This window comes from Gastrolobium bilobum, unplaced genomic scaffold, assembly GCF_033153095.1.
Source record: "Gastrolobium bilobum isolate Gb01-03AN ecotype WA unplaced genomic scaffold, APGP_CSIRO_Gbil_v1 utg5446, whole genome shotgun sequence".
Taxonomy (NCBI): domain Eukaryota; kingdom Viridiplantae; phylum Streptophyta; class Magnoliopsida; order Fabales; family Fabaceae; genus Gastrolobium; species Gastrolobium bilobum.
Window position 1 is genome coordinate 55,428 of NW_026896865.1, and position 20,669 is coordinate 76,096.

General features: G+C 31.8%; 1 protein-coding gene across 1 annotated transcript; it reads right to left on the reverse strand.

Moving 5' to 3' along the window:
* Position 1: 1 nt before the first annotated feature.
* On the reverse strand, positions 2–5,313 carry LOC133302502 (probable trehalose-phosphate phosphatase C). Its single transcript, XM_061502296.1, has 10 exons — positions 5,278–5,313; positions 4,899–5,105; positions 4,290–4,430; positions 4,040–4,111; positions 3,835–3,951; positions 3,080–3,133; positions 1,480–1,581; positions 1,254–1,331; positions 1,005–1,145; positions 2–145 (listed from the first exon to the last, which is right to left on the reverse strand). The coding sequence occupies exons 1-10, from the start codon at positions 5,311–5,313 to the stop codon at positions 2–4; spliced, it is 1,092 nt and encodes a 363-aa protein (XP_061358280.1).
* Between the last annotated feature and the right edge of the window lie 15,356 nt (positions 5,314–20,669).

Below are 20,669 nucleotides of genomic sequence, written 5' to 3' on the forward strand. Positions count from 1 at the left end.
TTCATGATGAGGTTTTCCTCCATTTTGCCAGCTTGGACAAGAAGATTAGTACTTCCGATGGGTCACGCAAAGAGTACAAAGCATTTGTTTCTCTTTGAATTGAAGTCACTATAATTGGATAACCTTGCCCTCCTCTCTGTATGACCTGCAGAGATTTGACAAAAGCCATATAACTATCAACTCAGTATGTGTGTGTATGTATATACATATTCCCTTCAAAGCAAAGTGATGGAAATATTCTGCTAGAGATATTTTCTTTAGGGTGCGTTTGGTTGAGGAAATTTTTTTAGAATAGTAGGGAAATGAGATAGATAGAGAAATGATTGGAAAGATAGATAAAGTGAGATAGGTAGAAAAATGTAAAAAAAAGTTGTTTGGTGGGAAAAAACTTTACTGAGAAAATTAGGTAACTTTATGAAATCAACAGTGCATTAAAAGCCAGATAACCGGTTTTCCGAAAAATCCCACCTTCAAATTGGGTTTCTAAACAGTGCGGATATCTATGTTTTTCATAAATCCAAACAAATTGGATAGATGGGTTTTTGGTGAAAAACGTTGAAACAAACATGGTGTTTCTAAAAGCCATACTTGAGAAAGATAGATATTCCCTAAAAAGTTCCCAACCAAACACCACCTTATTGCCATACTCATTAAACTCAGTCATACTCAAAGATCCAAGCTCTTAATGTCCCCCTAAAATTACTTTTATTGACAAACCAATAAACCTAATATATGTTGTATGCATGCATACAAATCATCCATGATGGCTTATCATTTTAAAGCAAGCAAGACACAGATTCAACTCTCCTGTTCCCCTGTCTCTCAAATTAAAAGTTAATAACTCGGCATAAAAAATTATCAACTAAGAGAGAAGGTATTACCAATTAAGAAAGAGAGAAAACATAAATTTAGTTTAGCTACTCTGTTGTAATGCATCTAATGATACTCGGTAGAAGTTAAACATGTTGCAGGAAAGAAGAGAGAGAACTAGGGTAAGCCTATACCTTAAAAGCATCTTCATCAGTTCTATCATCGCCAATATACACAGGAAGGATATTGCTGGAACTGCTTAATCCTAGTGTGTCAAGAAAATACTCTACTGCATTACCTTTGTTCCATTCTATAGATGGCCTTATTTCCATAACCTACGAATAAACAGTATTCAGTTTTTTTGTTCTTCACAGAAGACCAAACAAATAGGATTGATTCTGTCACAAACAGGTAGAATTAAAAGTACATATGATCTGGGATACCTTTTTACCCTCAGTTAAGCAAAATTGTGGATTATTTTCAAGCACAGACTTCACTTTCTCTTCCAGAATGCCATAATCCTGCAATTGAACATCATTACCTTTAAATACAGAGCTATTTAAAAAAATAAATAGGAGAATAAACATTGCTTGCTTAATATTGTCAATCAATGAGGAAAAAAGAAATGTAAGAGAGAATGATAAAAAAACATTTGAAATTAAAAGCTACCTTTTCTTGAACATGCCGGAAATGTACAGAGATGCAGAATCTGTTGTCCTCTACCTTTGCACCTTCTATCTCCTTTACTCCATTCTCTAATCTTCTTAATATCTATTTGAACAGACAAGTAAAAAACTCAGTTTCCTTGTAACATTGAAATTTTGAAATGTTGACCACTCTAATTTGCATAACATTTACTATAAATCGAAGTGAATAATTTTATGGCAAATTAAGTGAATTTTCTTACAATAAATATGTTCATTCAATTTGTTGTATACCGGACAGAGAGTAAGTAATAACATTACGCATCGCGTCTAAGGGGAGCCATGGCGGGAGACAATTATTAATGGGCTAAGGCTGCATCAATTATGCAAGTAGTTCCGACACCATGTCTCAACTCAAAACCTTAAGATATTGGGTTGATATGTCCTCCGAGTCCCACTTATATGTACTTTACTTAGCCCATTACCAACTAATATAGGATTTATCATGTAAAATCCCAAAGGCTGCCAGGGAGTGATTGCCAATGCAAAAGAGATGAGGCACAGACAAAGAGAGCGGCTCTTGCCAGGCTTGCAGCTGAGGGGTACATGAATTAATCAAATCAATACCGGAAAGAGATGGATTACAGAGACTGTGCAGGTATGAGACTGTACACATTTGGAGATAACTCATAAGAATTAATTGGTACTACCTATACTAACAAGATGCATCTACTTTTTAACAGCCCATAACTTAAGAACTCCATAGTTAAGTGTGCTTAACTTAGAGGTGTGCAAGTGAGGACAAAGCACGCTGAAAAGTGTCTCGTGTTAGTTTGTGGAGACGGTTATTGATCCTTGAAGCGGCCGGGCGTTACACATCACATTTGAATATTCCAACAATCTCCCCCTCAAGTGTGAACCCATCATTGGTATGCACCCCTCAACTACGAGTAGTATCTGCCTTCTAGTGAAATACCTGGTTAGCTCGAGCCTAACCTGACTCTGATACCACTGTTAGGCGGGTACAAGGGAAGCCCATGGCGGAAAATCACCACCAATGGGCTAAGGCTACATCAACTGTAGCAAGTGGATCTGACACCATGTCACAACCCAAAATCTTAAGGCTTTGGGTTCATGGTCCTCTCACTTATATGAACTTCATTTAGTCCATTACCAACCAATGTGGGACTCGTAACACTTGAAAATCTCAACATTATGCATGAAAGTGATGATGGAAGGAAAGAATTTGAATTTATTAGGCATTTGATTGTATCATTGTATACTTTAACAAATAATTAGGTTTTTTATGTAGATTACTGTACTGGATTTGGAGTTTTAAGTTATTAAGGAAAGACACATCATCACATTGACTTTACTTTTATTTACAAAATATGAGTAATAAAAATATGAACAGTAGATCATATGATCCAAAAGTGTTTAATATTATATCATTCATTAACTAACTTCCACAAAAGTTTAAATTAATTGGTAATGACAATACATGGTTTAACAGTTTCCGAATAAATTTTTACCAGATACTGTATACAATCAATTGGTTCAAGGAATAAAAAAAATAAAAACACTAATACACAATACCAGAAAATGGTCATGTGTAATTTACTGACCTCTCGAACTGCAGGCAAAAACTTCTTCGCAGGTTGAAAGGGAACTTCATTGCCCTAAAAATAAAAAAGATTTACATTAATAATTCAAGCAAGAGAGTTTGACATTTTTTTTTGGATACAAATAGAAATTCAACGCATATAACCTAGTATAACTTATTTAAATCTCACACCACCAAACCAATCTAAGTGATTTAAAAATTTTGACATTTAATATAAGAAAATACATAGGATTGATTTAAAATCGTGCGTATGTGCGGTGAATGTATATTTTTCAATTCACCTGGTGTTATTTGATGGATTATTTTGGGGGGGAAATTATCTCAGTTATTTTTTTTTTAAATTTTTAAATTTTTTATTTTAATTATGTTTTTAAAATTAATTAGCATTATTGAACAATTTATTATTTTGATAATCACAATTAAAAAAAAACAATTATTTTTCAATTCCAATTTTATGTTTATCCCAATTCATATGTATTTGACATTAGTCTCTTGCAATTACAAGAAATTTGTTGTTTTAATAATTCACATACATTTTATAGTTTATATACTATAAAAATTCACATCCGTGATGTTTACTCAAAAAGAAAAACTGCACAAATTATGTGTTAAATTATAAGATGTTTTTTTATTTTTTTACATAAAACCACTTACAATTCAATAGTTATACGCACTCGATGTCTTTAACTCCTTTAGATATAACTGTTTCCTAAACAAATCACATTCTAAAAAAAATTCAAGCACTGACTTACTCACATTTGTTTTAAGGGCAGTGTCACAATCAGAAGATCCATCGGGCATTGATGGTGCCATTATGTCCATGCCATGGCTCCCAGCATAATATAAATTATTTAACTTCACGAAATCTTTAACCTATTTCAAATGGTAAGGAAAAAAAAATAAAAAATTTAAAAATAAAAAATAAAAAAACTTTATAACTCTAACTCAGGTCCCAACTCACCTTATCTCTGCTTCTTCCACTAATTATTGCCGTTGGAAAATAAGTAGCAACTTCACATACTGCTGCACGCATCTGCCATTTACAATATTAAACAGGACATTCACTTCAATAAAAGTTATATACAACAATTACTAAAAAAAAAAGGATGAAATTTATAAACATGCACATTTGTAGTACAGGTGTATATATATAAGAGCATATATTTTTGGGTAGTTTATAGTGAGTGGGATGAACTGATTAATTTATTTACCTCATCAGACATGAAAGCACGATCAGGATCATTTACAATTGGTGATAAGGTGCCATCGTAGTCTAAAAAAAGGACAATCCTCTTTCCAATGGCTTCTTCCATCAATCTATTGAACGAGTGCAATGCGGAAGGATGCCTTACCTGATCATGCAAATAAAATGTCACATAGTATGAGCATGACTCGTTACTGATTATATGCAAATCCAAGCTAGGCATGCACCTCATTATCAACCTTTAATGTTCTATGAAGTATGAATTGTTGTATGGTTCTTTATTTCCATATATATATATATATATATATATATATATATATATATATATATATATATATTTTAATGGTTCTTTATTTCCATATTTTTTTTTTAAAAAAAAATTACTACTTTTATTTTTACAGATGAAATTAGCATTTCTTGTCCACAATCTCTAATAAAACAAGTGGTACAAAAGATGTTACGAGAGGGGACGAGAAAAAACTGCACAAGAAACATTTCTATTTTTTTTTTTTTGGGACTAATGGGATGGCATGTGAAATTTTTGTTCATTTCCTAAGAAAACACTTATTTAAAAATTAAAATATAGTCTATATGTGCTTACTGGGGTGGTGCTTACCATCCATGAATCATAGCCAGAGGTAATGAACTTGGTATTGGTTAGAGTCTGATCAGTCAAGTTCAGTGCCCTTTGAATTAAAGAGTGCTCATGAGCATCGCTTGAGTCCTCATTTGCTTTGAATATAGGCAATGCTATCTTTTTAGTGCTATGTGATGTTTGAAACCCCATTGCTTCCTGTATCTTTGTGAGCTTCTTCTTGATAATCTACATATATATATATATATTTTAAAAAAATGAGATAAATGATTAGTTAGATTACTATTTAAGGAATAAAGGAAAAATGATCATATAAAAACAATTGCAGATTAATTGTAATGTTAATGTCAATAGAAATAACTATTAGAAAAAGATATCAGATGAGCATGTCTTGATTTACCTTGAAAGTGACAAAGAGAAGGAACATATACGACATGTTTAATTGAAATCTCTACCAGTAATTTCCTGAAAATAAAGCATGAAAAAGCTTTAATGTAACGTACCATCAATTAATGCATAAATCAGTCATTATGGAACCATGATAAACCGCAAAGTAAGTTAGTGTCTAGAAAGCTACTCAATTGGGGCAAGTACATGGTTGTGGGCTTCAAAGTTTTAACTAACAATTACAAGATATGGGGCAAAGCAGGCTAGTAAGATAAAACATGTGTGACCACAACAGGCCAGAGTCCGGACTACAAATTGCAAGTTGTCAAAGTGTTCAACATGTGGACCTTTACCCCAAAAAACACTCTGTGTGGGCCCCACTTTTTTAATTAAGTGACGGTCATTAGAATAAAAAAATGCTTATCATTTTTGTATTTCTTTTGGCCCCGTTCTTAATTCTCTCTTCCATATATATATATGTATATTTTTTTTTGCAAAAAATTGACTACAGGTAAAAAAAAAATTAAAAAAAGTTACTGCAATTTCATTTTTTTTCTACGGGAAATTTAATATTTAACTTTTTTTTTTCTTATGCAATTTTGAAAGTAGAAGTGGGTTTGCAGTCATTAAAGTGCATCAAACTTGGATACCCAAAAAAAAAAAGTGCATCAAACTTCAAAGTTAACCACTTTTTAACGTATGTTATCAAAGCAAAGAACAGAAAAGGTGTAATCATACTTTCGTCAAATAATTGACCTATTCATGTGACACTAATATAGTTGTCCACCAAAATCATGACAAATAGTTCCATTAAATATGCTCTTCAAACTGTCTTGGAAGAGCATTTGTACGCTAATATTTGTATCCAACAAAAATAAAAAATTATAATATTAATATAATCACAATAAAAAGGTCGGTGATACTAAAGTTAAAAAAAAAATTAAAAATGGGAGAATCAATCCAAATCATGTACTAAGACTACAACTAACAAATGTTTAAGTGGGCCAACTAATAGAAAGTCATTCTCACCGTCTAAGTTTAAAAACAATTTTAATGGGCAAAAATATTGTCCGGCCACTCTCAATCAATCTAAGGAGAAACCATCAACTAACAAATGTTTCCAGTGGGCCAAATATTTAAAGAATAAAGTAACTAAACAACATGAAGGTCGTTTTCCATATGAAAATCTTTTCTTGTATTTTGTTTAAGGAAATATTATTTTTTATATTATATAAGACAATTTATCTCATATAACATATAAAAAATAAATAAGATCTATTTATTTTTCTTCTTCCTTTTTTTGGTAGTAAGTTCCATCCATTTTCTTGTGTCGTATAAGACAATTTATCTCATACAAATAAGAAACAATAGGCTCTTTTGTTTAAATAGAAATACATGAAAACAAAAAAATAAAATAAAAGAGCAATATATTAGTAAAACATTAGATTTGACAACTAGTCCATGTACAAAGGCAAAGTTTGAAATTTTTCCATAGTAAAGTAGGTATTAGTCGACTCTGACTCGGATGACAGTGACAGAAGCTAGAAAAAGTTAGCAGTTTAAGTCTACATTACCGGTCTAACTACTTTATCATTTTGGCTTCACTCAACTGCCACTCCACCCACAGTCTCATTCCAACTGAAACAGCTTCCTTTTCCTTTTCCTTGACCAATCCAATCAAACTCTAATTTAGCTAGACAGTAATTAGATTCGCTATCTATTGCTAGTGGGTTTCATTATGAAATTGGCGGTGACAGCAACAGGATTCCTTTGGGTTCAGGAGAACTCTAAGAAAAGGACTTGCTATATCATATGTTGAATACGCATATATAATAAATTTGGAGAGGTATATTCAAGGTTGTATTGAATTAGTTGCTAAGATATAATTTGTCTCCACACAACGTGCTCTACATTCACGTGGCATGAGCTCAGACAAAACTAATTTATTATATTCTTCATGCAATATTCATGAAAGTTTTCTGTAAGAGTTTGTACTCTGATTTGCAGGTGTTCAATCAGGATATCGATATTCCCTGATCTTTAAGATAAGAATTTTAATATCTCATTAAACCCCTATAAATTAAGAATTTGCACAAATTCTGCACCAATTGCATGAAAAGTATAATAAATAAACATTGCATTGATTTATGCCAACACCTAAACTCCAGAACAAAGATACTAATTATCTAACCAAATAATATATCTAAAATGAAGTGTCTAATTAAAGCCCCGATGTGGTTATTGCAATTACGTGGAACTGAAAACAACGAACATCATACTATTAGTCTGGTTATAAAAAATACAGAACCATAATCCAGCCTTACTTAAAAAGATATTAGCTAGCTAAATGGCTTCACTAAAGTACGGAGGTTATATATATAAAAGAATACATGAGGAAATGCTAGCTGCCAAATGAAGCTCAGCAAATATGTGCTGTACTTCAAGTGCACACTATACATAATACGGTGAAAACAAATTCTTGAAGAAAAATATTCCTTTTGATCAACGTAGATCATATTAGTGTAAAATGATTTCCATTGAAAGAATATATAGGTTTTACCTGCCATTGAATAAACAACCCTTTAGCTTTACTCAAAATTGATAAATAGATTAGATATAAATGGAAAATTGACTTTTATTTATCAGAAAAATAATCAAAACAATAAAATTTTACTAGGACAAGTTACCCTTTAAAATTAAATATAAAGTTGAAACTTGAACCAGTTAAAGCACTATCTAACCATGCATGTGTAGATAGCTTATTAAACATCCATTCATTCAGTGTAGTATTTCAATTCTGTGGGTCTATCTTCATTATTTTCTTTATTTCTTTCTTATATATCAGAGATGACTTGTAGCCATGGATCTCAGAATAAACAAAACAGGCTGCTCTGTTTTTTTCTCTAAGGAAAAGTGACAAATCAAGGCAAGTTGATGAACCACAAGTTCATGAACAACCTAACTAAAAAAGAAATATCAGAAACGAACAATGAGACAAGTGCCACGCATCAAGAATACACGTGTACTCTATTATGAAACAAAAAACTTATACTTTTTATCAATTAAAAAGAAGAAGAAACAAAAGGCCAAGTAGAAAAAAAGGCTCTTGACTTTTGAAGCCGAAAGTACAAACACAAATAAAAACCTAACAAGAAAAGTAATGCATTGGATATTAGTTAATTTAATCATACAAGAACAAAGAGATTTCACGTGTCAGTTAACTATACAATCGATGCAGAAAGCTTAAAAACCCGGGAGTTGTAATGTACACCTGTGCAGACATGGGTTGGTCTACCAGGAACCAGACATCCTAATACGACAAACTGGTCAAAGTCTAAAGAAAACTATTTTTTTTAATACTTGAAGAAAACTAGTTTGTATCTAAACTGGAGCACATTTTCAGTGTTAGGTATTCCCTTTCTAGAAATAAAAAAAATATAAAAAGAAATAATTATAAAGATAAAAATAGTATAATTTTTTATTTTTTTTATATTTGATAAAAGATATATCGAATATTCAGTACATCTAATATACGAAAATATTTTCCTAAAGCTGAAGACTAAAACTTCTCTAATAAACAATTTCCTACTAAACAACTTCTTAACTAGTCACCGAGAATACCCTTATATAGTATAAAAAAAGATAAATAAAATACATATGAATAAACAATTTGTTAGGGCCAATAATGTTTCAACCAGACACATTTTGAATTAATAAGCTCTTATTAATTAATTAACATAATTAATTGACAATTAAGTATTCAATGAATCAACGGTGGACTAGTATCAAAAGTAACTAGTGAGCTTCTAGAATGTGAGTTGCATGCAGCATGCAGGTTTTGAAGTTTGAAACGGCAAATATGTGATATATAATTCAAGGTCAATTATTCACGGTCAATGTTTGTCTTTGTTACAAATAAGAACTCATGTTATTTTGGTAAGGTCAAGAAAACTTTGTCACTAATTCTGTTTTGTAAAGGTTTCAATTTATTAAGTATCAAGAAACATAAAGAACTCAGAAGCCTAAATAACTATTAATTAAAAGAGTGCATAGTGGCTTTTGTACAATTAAAAGATCGTGTCTAATTTCTGTGTGAAATATGCAATCAGCAGTGAGTTTAAGTGCTGCATTATTCTATAAAAGAGCATATTCTCTTTTTGTTCTCTTTAATTCATTCTTCTGTTAAATAAAGAAAATATGTCTTGATGTAATGGTTATTCTGGTGTTTTAAAACCCGACTTCACAGCAGCCGAGTCGACCCAGGTTTTAGTAACCCAGTGCCCTCACCAATTCAAATTGGGCATCAGATCGGTTATGTACTCTAATTGGTTGATTCGGATTAAACTGGGTTCAACCAATGTTGAACTGGATCGAAAACTGAGTTTAACCATTTTTATGTTATATTGTATAAAGGGTTAAGTGTTTGTCGTTTAAAATGACACAACTTTGTGTCATTTTTAATGAAATTACGTCGTTTTAATACGTTTTTTATATTTTTTTACATTTTTCCTTTTTTATAAAATTAGGAGGGGGGAAATGGAGAAGAGATAATACAAAAACACACCAAAACAACATAGTTTCATTAAAAATGACACAAAATTGTGTCATTTAAAATGACAAATTTTTTTCTTATTGTGTAAAATATATATATTTTGAAAGCAACAGAATTCAAACTTGAGTTACCTTTTTTGAGGATCGGAATCACTAACCACTTTTATTTATTGGACATAATATTTATAATTTATTTATTATATTATTTTAAAATCTATTTGACCCGATTAAACTAATAATTTAATACCTTAACCGAATATTTATAATTTATTTATTATATTATTTTAAAATCTATTTGACCCGATTAAACTAATAATTTAATACCTTAACCGAATAGATGATTGGTCCGAATTTTAAAACACTAATTATTCAAAGTTTTGTACTGTGCTATATATGGACAACAAGATCTAGTGTTTAAAATTTTATAGGTTCTGAACTGAAATCTTTTATTCTAATATATAGATTCAATTAAACCGACAGCTGCAACAGCACACAGAGACACACATATATTTATACTATAGAGAAAACAGACAAGTCTTTCCCTTTCATATAATAAATATAGTTGTTCAGAGGGACAGAGTAAAGACTCTTTCAATTATTAAAAAAAAAAAAAAAAAAACTCTTTCAGATGCGTGCTGCATCTCCAGGCAATCGGCAATTTATTGATTGTTCATTTCTTAAAAAAAAAAATACATTAAACACAGGAAAAAATATATTAATATATAGCAGGAAAACATATTATAAGTGTTTATGTGAACAAAAAATAAACAGAAAAAGACAAAGAAGAAAGAAACGAGAAAGGTAGACGAAACTTGAAAGTATGATAAGTTGACACGACAAACAACAGTGCATGAAGAGAGAAGTGTGTCAGTAAAGTAGTGGGAAAACATGGAACAGAAAGCAGAACATCCTCCATTGCTCCCAGTCTAATCGCATACCATACCATACCAATCTATTACTGACTTTAACCGTTATCTAGGTACATGTCCTGTCACGCAGTGACTGTTTGGTAGAGGAAAAAAAAAAAATTTGTCCAGAAATCTCAATTGTTAAAAATTCGATTTTTACATTTAGTTACGATAATATTCAAAAATTTAAAATTTGAAAAAATTCAGTTTCATAGAAATTTTAAAAAAACCATCGTACCAAACGGCTCCGGTGTATTTTGCCTCTTCATACTTTCTCTCACACACCACACGTGTCTTTCTAATTTTTATGTGTACCACGAAACTGGGCCGTGGGCCCAACTCAATGACACGTGTACGGTTCACATCTCAAAATGACAGCAGAGCCCACTAGCTAAATAAAGCCCAAGAAGAGAAGCGCAAAACTAGCGCGTCGGAAAAGAAAAAGTTAGAGTGCGTTGGTTGTTTGGGTTATAGGAAGTGAGAGAAAGGAAAAACCAAGAAAACGAATTCCAACCGCTTTTTTCGTTTCTCGTGCACAGACAGCTCCTTTTTTTTTTCTTCTTTTTCCCATGAAACCGAAAAACCATGATTATTATTAATGAAATAATAATGAAGGATGGAATCAATAATAATGAAACGAGAGAGACGTGACGGAAAGGGAATCAAAATTAAACTAAAAGATTGAACACCGATGAAGAGGAAGAAAAAAAGAAAAGGACTCAAGCTGAAGGATATGAGTTCACCGACAATTATTATTATCATTATTATTATTATTATTTTAAAAAGACAGAGAAAATGGAACGGAATCGACATAAAAAAAAAAGAAGAAATAAATGACATGCAAGGAAGTGAAATGAAAAAATTGAGATAGAATAATCACATTGTAATCCAAGTAAAACGAAACGTTAAACATAGAGATAAACATTTACATACAAACACAGAGAAAAACATAGACAAAGGAAGCTTACCGAGAATATGTTGTTGGTGCCTGCGTTGCTGGGAAAAAAGAGAGAGAGAAAATCCAATGGCAATAGAAGTATGACCAAAGCAAACAGGCCAGAGAGAGAGAGAGAGAGAGAGAGAGAGAGAGAGGAAGGGGAGAAGGGAGAAGGTAGAGAAGAAGAGAAGGTTTATTTATAGAGAAGGGTTTAGAGGATTATGGGGTTTGTGTGAATGCCAAGTGCCAAAGGTGGGCCATGCATTGAGAGAGATTCCATTAACTGCCTATTTTGAACTTGCATGCTTTAAAAGAAAAGAAAAGAAAAAAAAAGCTTACCTTTGAAATTTGGGTTTCATTTTCATGTGCAATTACTAACGTAGGCCTAGACCGTGTCTTTAATGCAAATCGCATCTTTCTAAACACAATCAGCGGTGGTTTTTATTTTTTATTTTATTTTTAAGATTTCGAGGCTGCAATTACTTTTCTCTTGTTCTATTTTCTTTTGTAAACCCCCTCTACTTATTTGTTTGTGGTATAGATGTATGTATCCATAAATTTTTGCTCAAGTTCCTTTAGCTCATGTTTTGTTCTTTTATATACTGCTTCCTCTACTTAAATTACAACATACTATTGTATGTTGTTGAATATTATTTATAAACCTACCAAAAAATACTATTTATAAAATTCTACTGTGAAATTGTAATTTTTTATTTTATTTTATTTTTCTTTTTTAAAGAAGTTAATTATACTATTTTTTTATTTTATACATTGCTACGTACCGATCAAAACATATATCTCTAATTGTTTCGTTTCCCTTGTATTCATTCTTCTGATCTCTTTATTATTATACTATTTTTAAGCCAAACAGATCTTAACAATTTATTTTCACGATGGAATCAATCGTCATTGAGGAATTAAGATGATGGTAATTGGTAAATAATAGGGATATTGATGTTATTTATTATTAATTTTTTTGGTGAGTGATATCAATCGTCAATGTTTTGGTCATTTTTCTTCAACCAAAATAAAAGTCTTGTTCTTTTGCAAAGAAAAAAAAGTAAAAAATGTTGGTTACCAAAAAAAAAAAATACAAAAAAAAAAATGTTTGAATATTACACCATGTTTCTAGTGACACAATGACCTTCTACCTTTTTCTTTTTTGATACAATGGTATTTAGTGCTTATTTGACGGTTTTATTTTTAGTTTCTCTTCTCCTTAGAAGCATAAGCTTAGTCGAATATATTTTTATAAAAGTTTTTATTATAAGGAAAAAATATTTCTTAAGCAGCTTGAGATAAGTTTATCTCTGGCTACCCTAAAATTACATCATTTTATTTATTTATTTTCTTATATTAATTGATTCACCTTTGAATGGTTATGATTCCCTTTTTCTCTCTCTTCCTTTATCATCATTGATCCATCTTTGTACGATTATGATTTAGTAGCTGGAGATAAGATTATCTCAAGCAGCTTGAGAAACGATAAGCCCTTATTATAATGGAACTTTTTTTATAATGAAGAAAAAGCTAAAAGCTCCTCTTAGGAGCTTTTTTAAGATACATGCTAGTTTTTTTGACTCTTTATATTTATTTTACAGTTTTACCCTTATTCTTAATTTGTATTTATAACTTTTATCTTTTAGAACAACTTTATATAATCATCAAATAACTTTTTTAAACTCTTTTTTTTGTCAAGCATGCTCTTATACGCCTTTATCCATGGTGATATTAAACCAAATAAGATATTGTATACAATTTTTTTCTAAATGAGTCTTCACCGCCTAAATTTTCTAACCCCACAGCATAGCAATGGCCCTCGATCATTAAAACCCTCAAAGAACTCTACAATTTACGAGTCAAGAAATTAAAGTGTTAAGTTTCAATCTTTTTAGGTGCAATCAATGTTTTGATCATTTTTCTTCAACCGAAATAAAAGTCTTGTTTTTTTAAAAATTGCTGGAATATTACACCATGGTTTTTGGTGACACAATGACCTTTTACTCTCCTTTATACAATGGTGTTTAGTATACGCCTTTATACACAGTGCTATTAGACCAAATAAGATATTGTATGTGACCATACACGGTGGAACTTACAATTTTTCCTAGATGAGTCTCCATCGTCTAAATTTTCTAACCCCACAACATGATAATGGTCCTCGATCATTAAAACCCTCTGAGAACTTTACAATTTATGAGGCAAGAAATTGAAGTATTAAGGCCCAATCTTCTTAGAAGCAATCAATTTTTCGATCATTTTTCTTCAATCGAAATAAAAGTCTTGTTTTTTGCAAAAAGAAAAAAATAATTTTTTTTGGAATATTACACCATGGTTTTTGGTGACACATTGATCTTTTTACTTTTTTTATACATAATGGCACTTAAGTTTGAACCTATAACATCATACAAACTCTCTAAATCTCTCACCACTAGACCAATCCTAGTGGCTTGATGACCTTCTAGTTTTACTATTCCTTACAAGATGAAGACTTTAAAAAGAATACTAATGATGAGTATTGTTGAGTATAATAATAAGTCAACTGTCGAAGCAAACTTAACAGTGATGAACGAGGTGATTCTAACCACCAACATTAATCAATTTAATAATGACATGTAAAATAAATGGGTGGTTTGAAATCGCAGTAGATTGTTAATAAGACGACGGCGTAGCACCCGCTGCGAAATGGTGAAGGACACAAATAATACAACATCGTTTTTGTAACCACTGTGGAATTTTAAAATGAAATTGGTTTTCATTTGGTTAAGTATCGAATGATTTATGGGCTTTCTAAATTAACCCTTATATTCTTGGGATGGTCTACATATTCACTTGATGGACTATATCATCATTCCTTTAGCTAAACCATCAACTTTATATTCATTAATTTGTTTAGCTTATTCCCACACATAAGAAGATCTCTAGAACTCATTGTTCAAACATCTAAGTCTCCTTAAAATCTTAGTAAACTCAGGGTTTTTGGAGTGATTCTCCACCAATGAGTTCTCTTCTTGCATGAAAGGTCAGATAACTTGGTATAGAAGAAATCATATATTTCACAATATACAAAATACTTCGAGGGGCTGTATCCCGCAAGGATAGTCCAAACAAATACTTCTGAGAACCTAAGTCCTCACGGAAGTCATACATGATAATCCAAAGGCTTTATCCCTAAAGATCTTACACTTCCAAGATCTTTGTCCCCGAGGAAGGTACACACATGTATGCGTTCACTGGCCATGAACAACAAATCCACAAATCAAACCATAACATGTACATGTCCTACATGAATGCAACTATTCTAAATATCTAACATTAATCCAATCACATACATATAAAACCATTGTCCCAGTGGACCATGGTGGAACAACAAAATAGGAGAAAACTCCTAAACCAATAGCTTACCTCTTGTAGCTCCTAAATCAATGTGTACTTGAAGTATAAGAAAGATTATACAAAAACCTCAAGTCCAAGATCACCTATTTCACATAGGATATTGGAACCATAAATACTTGTCATAAATTAAATATTGACCTAATGGTCAAAACACCAATTCATGTACTTACCCTATTCTTGATTAAACAAAAATTAGGGCTTCCAAGGCTTGCTTAATCCGAAACTTGATCTTCCAAGGTTATATCACTTGTTTCACACCTAGAATACCAATCAAACAACCAACACCAATTAAGGTTCATTTCAAGTGTTAAACATCAAAAGCCACCACTTGAATCACACTTCACAATTTCATATATCATACTTAGGTTGGTTCTATCACACTTCTTTCATATCACATACTTTCTTTTCACACCTTCATAATACTTGAAATATGCCTAAAACTTAATTTCAAACATCCACATGAATTTAACAAACTTCCTAGGTCATTTTCCATGTCATGGCCAAATATGACACTATAAGTAATCATCAACTTTCCTTGTTTTAAATGATTATCCAATTAGCTTATTCAACACCAACATATCCAAGGAGTCATAAACATTATTAAAAACAACATTTAAACACATTCAAACATGGTTTTCACCTAAGATGGCCGAATGGAAACCTATTCAAGTTCATCAAGTTTTCATGCTTCCAACGACTGACACTTTAATCCATTCACAACTCCAATACTCAAGGACCAATATCCAATATCCCATTCAACATAAACACACTTCCAAGCACCATTTTTAAGTGATGGCTGAATTATGGCCTGAGGAAGTTCACCATTTTCACATGCTTTCAACAACTACTACATAGACCATTTAACTCCACAGTCGTTCAATCCACATTAAATCAACAACAATACCCACGGTCATCCAATATCCCAAATCACAACAATAACCTAAAAATCAACCTCAAAAATCATTGGTTTTAAGTTCAAGTTTCTACCGTGGATGTGCTCTAAATCACCTAAGGATTCATCTTCAAGCTTCTAACATAAAAATAGCTCATCCTAAGCTTCCATGGCTGCACTTGGTCAAAGGGAAGACGATGAGAGATCTTCTAAACAAGATCTCCTCCAAGGAAACTAAGGCTAAGGATTTGTTCCCAAGATAGCAAGGATAATTTCCTATCAAAGGAACAAGTTGTAAAAATGGATGGATGGTGATGTTCTAAGCCTGTTTAGTTCTTCAATGGAGTTCCTCTCACTCTCTCGGTGTTACACTCTTGGCCGAAGATGGGAGAAAAAGAAACATAAAAATCTAAGTGCCCTAGGTCATTTAAATGAAGAAAGTTGACTTTAACCAAGTCAAACTTAAAATTGTTATTTGGTCCCTTGATTTTCATTAACTAATAACTTAACATCTAAACAAAACAACCTCTTTCTAATTACACTTTGAACTCATAAAATTTCATGAATTACCATTTCATGACATTACTTTTAAGTTTAGGCCAACTTTTGCTTATTTGCAAATCAGCTCCTAAACTTTTTCATAACTAGACCTTGACCCCTAATCTTTTCTTATAACTACTCTTATGTCCCTAAACTTTTCTTATTTATATTTTGGTCCCAAATTGACTTGATTGGCATGAATTTAATTCTCATTTATATTATCATATTAATCACATGATTAACTTGTCATTAATTGTCACATATTCCATTCAAAAACTTACATAATTCCTTATTTACAAAACTTAGTAATGTGGGATATTATAGTCTTCACTTCAGATATAAGGGGTCTCAATTATCTTTACTTGAACCTTTTCTTGAACAAATTGGCAATCTACTTCAATATGTTTAGTTCTCTCGTGAAACACTGGATTAGATGCGATATGAATAACTTCTTGGTTGTCACAACACAACTTAAAAAGAATCTTCATTTTCTCCAAGGTGAGGTCAAAGAGGAGATCTTTAAGCCAAACAAGCTCAAAAAGGATTTGTACCTCTGTTTCTACACTATAACATGCTACTACACTTTGTTTTTTTTACTTATCTAAGTCACCAGGTTGCCTGCCACAAAGGTACAAAAATTAGAGGTGCATCGTTTATCTTGTGGGCTACCTGCCCAATCAGCATCAGCATATACAACAATGTTAGTGTGACCGTTTCTTTTCAACCAGATTCCTGGATAAGACTTCAAATATCTAAGAATCTGATATGCTAGATACAGTTGTGTTGGTTTATATAGGAATTGGCTAATGTAGCTTATCAAATATGAGACTTCTGCTCTGGTAATTGTAAGGTAGATTTGTTAGGAAATTATATTTTCTAATAATCATTGTGGGTCACATATTATATTAATAATTATATTGTGCAATTTATATATATTGGGTAAATTAAAGTGTTCAGTTAAATATTTCCAAATAGATTCCTAAGTGAGTATGGACTGAATGAGTGGATACCAGTGTTGGGCCAACTAGGTATAATGGGAGCTTATTGGCCCAATAATAAAGATAAAAACACTATAAGGGTTATGGTCCCAAGACGTCAAATTATAACCCTAGTTTCTCTTCCCCGTCAAGAGAGAGACGGCACACTAAGGAATTTGGTTTTAGGGTGTGTTGGACGTTTAGCAAGTGCACTAGTCGTACAAGTAATAAAATGATGAGTAAAGATCGTTCCCACGAGGAATTGTGTTCAAACACCAACATACCATAGAAAACTAATTTGAATCAAATAAGAGTTTGTAAAAATCATGAATAATTTGTCACCAGAAAATTGATTTTGAGTAAATTGACACAAAGTAAATATGGATTAGGAATTAATAAAAACAACAAGTAGTCAGAAAACAACTTTCCTCCATGATAACCCATATAAAAATTGATCATATGATGAATTCCTTTCCATGTGATGTTAATCAACCTTTTACTTATCATCAAGATGTAATCCCTTACTACCCTGATAGAAACATTAATCAGAAACCACAATCCCTTGGTGATTTCTTTCTTAATACATGCATGAAATTCTAAGGTTTTAAGATTACATCAGAACTCTAGCATCAATCCCTTGAGTACTAGAATTCTGATGTTGAGATTATCAATTACAGAAGTCATATAAACATCCCTGTTCTATACTACTTCTTTGATAGAAATAATTAACTCAGAAAATCTCAAATCAGCACATGAAAAATACTTCATCATATTAATCAAATCAACATAATATTATCATGGAGTTCCATTGCATTCAGACTACAAAGACTCTACTCAGACATGACTAAGGAATAAATAAAAAAAGAAGAAACAAACTTCATTTCCATGTTGAAAGTCTTCAATCTCTAAACTATTACAAGGAAATCCTAATACAAAAACTAAGAGAATTTAGAGAGAAGTCAGACTAAGTTTTAGAGAGAGAGAGAGTTCAGATCCCCCAAGATCCTTTTTCTAAGTGTCAAGGCTTTGCCTTATATAGTGTTACAATTAAAAACAGAAAACTGATGTGGGCGCTAAAACATCCATAAGTGGCCGTTTTAGCGTCCATGCTTTACGTATGCTCAACTGCTTTTAACTGATTTCAACGCTAAAACGTTAAGGAATAACCGTTTTAGCGTCCAAACTTGGTGAATGCTCAACTAACTTTAACTGACTCCAACGCTAAAACGTTTGATTTGGACGTTTTAGCGATGAAGACCAGAATCTTTTTCCACTTTAGGGCGCTAAAACGCATATTGCAGGCCGTTTTAGCGCCCATCACCAGCAAGTTTTGGCCTCTTTCTGTAACAGGGCGCTAAAACGCTCAGTGTGGACGTTTTAGCGCTCAACACCAGCAAGTTTTGGCCTCTTCCTGTAACAGGGCGCTAAAACGCTCAGTGTGGACGTTTTAGCGCTCAACACTTAGGCAATTTTTCTCCTCTTGAGCTCCAGAATCTTCTTCCTTCTCCAGTTGTCTTTCAAGCTTGCTTTTCCTACAAGAATCATACAAATTTCCAATAAAGCTCTTGAACTTGTAATTGAGGACATCTTAGGACATTAACCTTGTTTTTCATCATTTAATCACACAATTTGATCTTAATTCCTGCTAAAAACCATGATGAACTAAGGGTTCATCAGGGTGATTTGACTGAGGAAGACTACAAACCCCAAGAGACAAGATCAAAGTTATTCCGCTGCAATGGAGACAGGTATGCCTCCACCTTTATGTTCTTATTTCTTTATGATTTGGTATGATGGAGCTTGACTTGTAGGCGATAGTTATCACCAAAAGGTTTAGAGGAATTAAAAATTCCATCAATTAGTATCAGAGCCATAATCATACTGAATCATGAGGAAATTAAGTTTTGTGATTTTTATATATGATGAATCGTGAAAAGTTTTGTTTTATTGTCTTTTGGCATAAAGTTTCCTGTTTTTTGAATGTGGGTTCCATCTCATGTATTCTGTATTAGCTATATAGTGTTATTTTTGTTCCCTGACGATAATTTTTCGTTTTGGAACAAAAGTTACAATCTTTTGAAAATCTAGAATTCGCAGTTTAATTAGGGTTTGTTGTTTGAATTGCAAATTTAAATGAATAATTAATTCTCATAGAATGTTTTGGACTTATAGTTTGAAAGAAATCGAATGTTTAAGGTCTTTGGTTTTGGGATTTATTTATTTATTTTTTCTTAGATTTGATATTCTTTGTCAAAAGCCAAATTTAAATTTTTGGGTATTGTGTGCATCATTTTCAAGCTTTCATTTGAAAAGGCTTACATGTATGTCGATTGTGCATTAATTTTTTAAGCCTTATAATGAAAAGGTATTTATTGTGTGCATCATTTTCAAGCTTTCATTTGAAAAGGCTTACATGTGCGTCAATTGTGCATTAATTTTTAAGCCTTATAATCAAAAAGTATTTATTGTGTGCATCATTTTCAAGCTTTCATTTGAAAAGGCTAACATGTGCATCGATTGTGCATTAATTTTTAAGCCTTATAATGAAAAGGTATTTATTGTTATTGATATAATGATATAATGATACAATATGTATATATATATACATTGAGAATTGATAAAGAATAATTTTCTTTATTGTTGTTATTTTATTTTTAAATATGTTTATTATCCCTAAAGGTTTCTATTTCAAATTGAATATGATAGATTTGTTAGCCGCCAAAGTGGCCAAATTTATAAAGGTTAATTTGATTTCAAATAGGTTGGTCATATAAATATATTTTATTTATGCAAATAATAATCGGCCCACATGAAGGTTATTGTTTGGCCAAATAACATATGTTGTGTGATCATGTGTGTGTTTATTGCTTATGCGGATAGTGATCGGCCCACAGGAAGGTTATTATTTGGCCAAGTAACAAGCATACCTGTGGTAATAAATATGTGACAATTATCAAGAATTCTCCATGTAATTCATAGTCGGCCCACAGGAAGGCTATGATTTGACAGGTCTTATTGTCAATGTTTGATTACTACATTAAGAGTACCACTTACAAGTTGATATTTTTATCCACAGACTAAATATTAATATTGTGCTAGGTATCTTATAATAAACTCATTTTACTTCAGATTATTTGTATGTTATCTTTTTTTGTTCTCTGTATAGTTTCTGGCACCGCTGCCAATTATGTTGCTCAAATGAAT